Source organism: Babylonia areolata, chromosome 27, assembly GCF_041734735.1.
Source record: "Babylonia areolata isolate BAREFJ2019XMU chromosome 27, ASM4173473v1, whole genome shotgun sequence".
In the NCBI taxonomy this organism is placed as follows: Eukaryota; Metazoa; Mollusca; class Gastropoda; order Neogastropoda; family Buccinidae; genus Babylonia; species Babylonia areolata.
In genome coordinates this window covers 25927225-25934724 of record NC_134902.1, presented here as the reverse complement: position 1 = coordinate 25934724, position 7500 = coordinate 25927225, and the positions used below count along the sequence as shown (strand labels likewise).

The 7500-nt window shown below is 44.2% G+C and overlaps 1 protein-coding gene across 1 annotated transcript in view; it reads right to left on the bottom strand.

Annotated features, from left to right (window-relative positions):
- The window catches only part of LOC143301221 (uncharacterized), a 20366-nt gene extending 17288 nt beyond the window's left edge, over nucleotides 1-3078 (bottom strand). The window contains exons 1-2 of the mRNA XM_076615350.1: nucleotides 2919-3078; nucleotides 320-470 (exon numbers count right to left, since the gene is read on the bottom strand). Of these exons, the coding sequence (XP_076471465.1) occupies nucleotides 320-411 (92 nt within the window). The 5' untranslated portion in view covers nucleotides 412-470; nucleotides 2919-3078. The remainder of the gene's footprint in view (nucleotides 1-319; nucleotides 471-2918) is intronic.
- Between the last annotated feature and the right edge of the window lie 4422 nt (nucleotides 3079-7500).

The window sequence follows — 7500 nt, the reverse complement described above, 5'->3', positions numbered from 1 at the left end:
AGGACGTGTTGGTTTGTGATTATATAAATCATCAGCATCCGCACCTTTCTCCCTCTGCCACCACTACGTGCCTCCACCCTCTCTGTCTCTCTCTCTCTGTCTCTCTCTCTCTCTCTCTCTCTCTCTCTCTCTCCCCCTCTCTCTCTGTCTCTCTCTGTCTCTGTGTGTATCTCTCCCACCCTCTCTCTCTCTCTGTATCTCTCTGTCTCTGTGTGTCCCCCCCCCCCCCCCCCGTCTCTCTCTGTATCTCTCTCTGTCTCTGTCTATCTCTTGATCGTGCTTTCACTGTAAGCCAGACAGACAACAGACATCAACTCACTCCGCTGCAGCCAGTCTCCTCCAGTCAACCAGTAGCGGCAGAAGCAGCCACAGACCAGTCACCTTGGTCAGGGCCACATGCAGTGTAGTCATGGTCGACGGCTGAGAGGATGAGTAATGCCTTTCTTTCGTTTCCGGATCCTGGTGTGCCGCTGTCATAAATGAAGCCTTTTGTTCGTCTGTTTCTTTTCTTTCTTTTCTTTTTTTTCTTTTCTTTATTATTATTATTTTTTTTTTTTTTTGATACACAAAGGAGACTATTATTGGAAATGCAAAGGCAAACGGAAATGATCAAAATGATTTACAAGAGAGACTGAACGTATGGGAGAACACTGAACACTGAAATGCTTTAATGTCATTAGCTCTAAAGCACTAGTGACATAGTAGGTATTAAATCAGAGCAAAAACGGTGCTAAACAGATAGAATGGAACAGAAAGGAAAAGCAGAACTGAAACAACATAAACTAATAAGAGATTAGGGACAATTTGACACTTTGTTATTAGAGTACATGTGACAGGGGAGGGGGGGGGGGGGGTAATATGCCATTTTTTCAGTCGTTCGTCTCCAAGGTTTGGACAGTACACAGTAAACAAAATACATATAAATCATATAATGAATATTTACGCATGTAACATCGACACACATCATATCAATACAAACACATACTAAAGTACATATAAATCATGAAATAATTATTTATGCTTGAACATCAAAACCATTCATATCAATGCGAACACATTATATAATTGCATTGTCGAGATTGACCATAAAATGTAACCCTTCCTTTTTTTATCAGTGGCTTTTTCCTCAAAGAACCCATACTAATTTCCAATTGAATGATGAGTATTTGGACCGATGATGGACGTTTTCCGTATATCTATTGCCTCGGATACATATTTTGCAAGTGAACTCGAATGGTTTAATCAGTATAGTCCATGGCCCCTTCTGAAGGGGGTACAGTATTTGTGAATAATTCACACAAATTTTCAGAGTAACTCACTGAAACAGTAATATATTGACAGAAGGCATTACAAAAGCAGTTAGTTAAATCAGCTATGCATAATGGTACGTCTCTTAAAAGCTTTGAGAGAGAGACAGACAGACAGACAGAGAGACAGACAGAGAGACAGAGAGACAGAGGCAGACAGACAGAGAGATAGACAGACAGAGGCAGAGAGAGTCAAACAGAGACAGACAGACAGACAGAGAGGTACATCTTACTTTTAGTCCGGAAATCTGAGCTGCTTATGACAAGGAAGTTATTTGTTCGTCAAACATTTTCCAAGCAGATGGTGACAGAGAGAGAGAGAGAGAGAGAGAGAGAGAGAGAGAGAGAGAGAGAGACAGACAGACAGACAGACAGGGAAGACAAAAAGGGGCAGAGAAAGAAAACAGGAAGGGGGGGAAGCAAGGGACAGGGGAAAAGATAGAGAGGAAAGAAACTGAAACAAAACACCCGCACACAGGCAGGTGGGCAAAACAGAAAAAAAGACAGAGCGGAAAAGACCGAAGCGAGACAGAGCTCCCCGGCCCCCCCTTCCCCCCCCCCCCTTTCCCCCCCCTTTCCCCCCCCCCAAAAATTTTTAAAAAAAAAAAAAAAATTTTTTAAAAAAAAAAAAATCCCACAAAACAACACACCCAAAAAAAACTAAAAACAACCCCCCCAAAAAACCCACCCCACAACTTTCCCCCCAAATAAAAAAAAACAAAAAATAAAACCCAAAAAAAAATCAAAACAAAAAAAAAACCCAAACAAAAAAAACAAACCACACCCCCCCAAAAACCCCCACAACCACCCCCTACCCCCCCCCCACCCCCAACCCCCCCCCCCCCCCAACCCCCCACACCCCCCCCCCCCCCCCCACCCCCCCCCCCCCCCCCCCCCCCCCCAACCCCCCCCAAAACCCCCCCCCCCAAAAACCCAACCCCCCCAAAAAACCCCCCCCAAAAAAAAAACCCCCCCCCCCCACCCCCCCCCCCCCCCCTCCCCCCCCACCACCCCCCCCCCCCACACCCCCCAACCCCCCCACCCCCCCCCCCCCCCCCCCCCCCCCACCACCCCCAAAACCCCCCCCCCCCCCCCCCCCCCCCCCCCCCCCCCCCCACCCCCCCCCCCCACCCCCCCCCCCCCCCCCCCCCCCCGCTTCACGCACGCACGCACGCACGCACGCACACGTTTCAATTTTCAAGTTTTAATTATCCTTTCACTCCTATTGGAGGATAACTGCAAAATAATCTTTTCGTGCCCAGAACAAACATTTCCAAAAACACAACAATGCCACATAAAAGTTGAGAAAACACAAATGTCTTTTAACTCCAAAAGTGTAACTAGGCAACATTTGCAAATCTAATCATCTTACTTACAGCTAAAATGATTTTTTTTGGGGGTGGGGGGGGGGGGGGGGGGTGGGGGGGGGTTGTTTTTTTTGGGGTTTTTTTTGCCTCCTCTGAGTATATTACAAAAATCAAAAACCGATTTTGGAGACAATTTTTTTTTTTTAAATTTTTTTTAGATACATATATATTTCGTAACTGATCATAACTGGGAACATTCCATTATAAAATGAAACCCATCCCCAATCACAGACATGTTACAAACCTTACAAAGCCGTAACTCTCGTAGTATTCCTTTGTGTCTCCCTCACCACACCACCCACAGTAATGAATGAATCCAAACCTCGCACCGCCACAGCTAGCAACATGCACACTAATGGCTGCTTGCTACAGATCCTACTGCAAGTCACCCAGCACGCAGCAGTTAGTGATGGTTGACGTTGTGTCATCTCATCATACACATCCTGTCAGCCTACGAGTTTCCGCATCGCATGGACTGACGAGCACTTCTCGAGAGCGGTCTTGCTCACGAAGCGGAAGACATAACCCGTCTGCCACCTACTTGTGTGACACACTGGGAAAGTATGTGACTCGCTCACGATACGAAGCAGAAAGGACATATTAGAGGGGGCTTTTTGTTGTTGTTGTTGTTGTTGTTGGTTGCCAGTATATTCGTCGTCGTCGTCGTCGTCATCATCATCATCATCATCATCACCGTCTTCATCGTCGTCGGTGTCGTAGTCATCGATATCGTCATCGTCGTTGTCGTCGTCGTCGACGTGGTTTTTGTTTGTTGTTGTTGTTGTAGACATCAACATCATCATCATCATCATCATTATTATTATTATTATTATCATCGTCGTCGTCGTCGTCATCATCGTCATCATCAGCTTTATCGCCCTTGTCGTTATCGAAGTGATCATCATTGTCATTATCAATGTCATCATCATCATCATCATCATCACCATTATTGTCATCATCGTCCTCGTCGTCGTCATCGTCATCATCATCAGCTTTATCGACCTCGTCGTTATCGAAGTGATCATCATCGCGATTGTCATTGTCATCATCATCATCATCATCATCATCATCATCATCTCCGTCGTCAACGTTGTAGTGCTGATCATCTTCGTTGCCGTTGACGTTGTTACCATCATCTTGTCATGATCGTAAACATTGTGGTCGTTGAAATCCTCATCAACATGATAATGAGGACGACAACGACGACGACGATGCTGCTGATGATGAATACAGTAACAACTACGACAATGATGATGACAATGATGATGATGATGATGATGATGATAACTACTACGATGACATCGATGAGGTTGATGATCAATAAGACGAACACGATGATGACGATGTCGTTTATAATTATGACAGCGACGACATTCATGTGTATATCACTAGATATCTCTCTCTCTCTCTCTCTCTCTCTCTCTCTCTCTCTCTCTCTCTCTCTCTCTCTCTCTCTCTCTCTCTCTCTCTCTCTCTCTCTCTCTCTCTCATGAATCCTTCAAACACAAAAATAATTTTTGACGGAACTTGATTGTTCGTGTTTTGTTGATTTTTTTTCTTAGAAATGGATATAGGAGTGTGTGCGTGTGTGTGTGCCTCTATACATATATATACATATATGTGTGTGTGTGTGCGTTATAAGAAATACAAACGCGAACAATCGGTCCATCAGTAATTGCTATCGTATTTGAAGGATATACGAGAGAGACACAGAGAGAGAGGGAGAGACAGACAGACAAACAAACAGAGACAGAAACAGAGACAGTCACAGAGAGACAGAGTCAGAGACGGAGAGACAGCCAGAGACAGAGACAGACAGACAGAGACAGGGAGAAAGACAAAGAGAGAGAGTGACAGAGAGACAGAGAGACAGAGAAAGACAGAGACAGAGAGAGACAGAGTAGATTGGGGGTAAAAAGGGTGGGGGAGTAAAGAGGGATGGAGGAGGATATACAGAAGGAATGAAACATAGAGAGTGAGATGGAGACAAAGAGAGAGAAAGAGTGAGTAAGTGAGTGAGAGTGAGAGAGAGAGAGAGAGAGAGAGAAAGAGAGTGAGAGAGAGAGAGAGGTGGGGGCACCACGAACAGTTATAACACAATGAAACAGTTTCAGTTTCAGTTTCAGTAGCTCAAGGAGGCGTCACTGCGTTCGGACAAAACCATATACGCTACACCACATCTGCCAAGCAGATGCCTGACCAGCAGCGTAACCCAACGCGCTTAGTCAGGCCTTGGGAAAAAAAAAAAAAAAAAAAAAAAAAAAAAAAACCCACACACAACCACACACACAAAAAAAAAAAAAAAAAAAAAACAAAAAAAAAAACAAACAAACGGGGGAATAAATAATAGATAAGCTTGCATAAATAAATAAATAAATAAATAAATAAATAATAATTATAATATAGAAAAAGGTAGTAGTAATAATATTAGTAATACTAATAAAATGATAATAATAAAACATAACTAAATAAATAAATAAGACAACAATGGTGATAAATAAGCAAATAAATGTAAAAAATGAAGACACACATTCACACATACACCCACACATGCATAACAGAAATGCACCAGACATGCAGTTTCACATATATGAAAGCACAGTCAAATACATATAAACGTACATGAGCTCCAACACACACACACACACACGCATTACCGTGCACCTCCTCTACCCCCCTCCTCCACACACTTATTTCTAGTCTAAGTATCGCAGCTTCCACGGCACACACACACACACACAAACACAAACACACACTCACAGAGATGAACACTTACTTGTACAAGCACATATGAAAGCACAGTCAAATACATATAAACGTACATGAGCTCCAACACACACACACACACACACACACACACATTACCTTGCACCTCCTCTACCCCCTCCTCCACACACTCATTTCTAGTCTACGTATCGCAGCTTCCACGGCACACACACACACACAAACACACACTCACAGAGATGAACACTTACTTGTACAAGCACACACACATACGCCCATATCTCCCACCCCCAACTCCACACACGTACATACAAAGATATATATATATATATATATATATATATATATATATATATATATATATATATATATATATATATACACGTTCCAATATCCTGTTGCTCCCACAGTGTAGGCATGCATACACTCACATACCTCATCCTCTACCCCACCTCCCCCCGCACTCCCACCTCCCCTCACACACACACACACACACACACACACACACACACACACACACGTACACATATCTCTCCTGACACTTGTGTACAGTTTCACTCTCGCGCATTCACAAACGCACTCAAAAGCACACATACACACAAACACACACAGCCGCCACTGACTGGCCGCAAGAGGGATGGGAAAAGATCTCTGATGCCAAGAACGTGGCGTCTAGTGTGTTGCTCGGTCTATTGTGTTTGGAAAGGCCCACAGAGACTCTGTTCCGTTTTGAAGAAATTTGCGCAATGTTGGTTTGGAAATGATGCCGATATTTGTTTGATTTGCAAAGCATCGTGCTCTACCTTTCATGTTAGATTTGCGGCCGCTCCCTCTCTCTGCTTCTATTTCTTTGAGGCGATCGATGGTGTGATGGCCTTGTACCTGTTCTTTTTGGTATTCTTTGACTTTTCTGAGGATTTCCGATTTTCCTAGATGTAGGCCGCTCGTTGGTGTTGCGTTACCAGCAAGTCTGTCAGCTCGCTCATTTCCCTTAACACCTGCATGTCCCGGGCAGTATGACCATGTGAGTTTTTTAATCTGAAAGTTGCGCATTGCGTTATGCCACTCTGGGCTTCCCATTCCGTTTTCAATTTTCTGTATGAGGTTCATTGAGTCGGTTAGAATCATGGCATGTTGGTTTCCGGGCGTATGGAAGGACGATAGCCACTGGAGGGCATGTGTCACAGCTTCAACTTCCATCGTTAGGCTGGAGGTTGTGACTTTGTAGGCAGCATTCTCTTCCCAAATTGTTTTTCCATTTTGTTTCGCAGTGAATCCCCAGCCAGACTGGTCTTTGGTGACTGAGCCATCTGTGTATATGATGATGTCCTCTTCTTTACTGTTTTCTTCTATAAGCAGCTTCACTTCCGCATCAGTTTTGCCCTCTGGCCATTCCCGACAATGTCTTCCAAGAGTGGGTGAAATGACTGTGTTGAATAGATGGTTGAGGTTTTCGGGGTTTTTCTCCCATTCTTTTGTTTCTTTCAGGTCTTGAAGTCGGCATACTAGCTGGATTGTGTCTTCTGCTTGCCCCATCCATGATCTTCCTCGTCCTAGACGGCTGCCTTTTGGTTCTTTGACTGCGTCATGCAGTGGGTTTTGAGGGTTTTCTAATGCTTTGAAGTAGGTCTTGACCTGTTCTAACTTGTTTCTGGCCTGCACTGAAGGAAGGTCAAGCAGGTATCGCATGGTTTCTGTGGGCGTGTCTTTTGTTGTTCCAAGGATCAGCCTCATAGCTTCATTTTGGACTCTTTCTAATTTTAGGAGGTTGCTTTGAGACGGTGTTGTTAGCCCAAGTCCGTAGTCGATCACACTGAGGACGAGTGATTGGTATAGCAGGAAGAGGTGGCGTTGTTCAATTCCTTTGGTTGCCATTGCTTTTAAGACTGAAAGGCCCTTTTTGCATTTGAGAACAGTGTTTTCCGTATGTTTTCTGAAGGTCAGCATCCTGTCGAAGTGTATTCCTAGGTAGCGTAGGCATTCAGTTTTCTCAATTTGAATCCCATCGAATGACACAGAAGGTGGTGATTTGCTCGCGGTTTTGTTGTTGAGGGTGCACAGCAACGTTTGGGCTTTCGCTGGATTGATGGAAGATCCTGTGT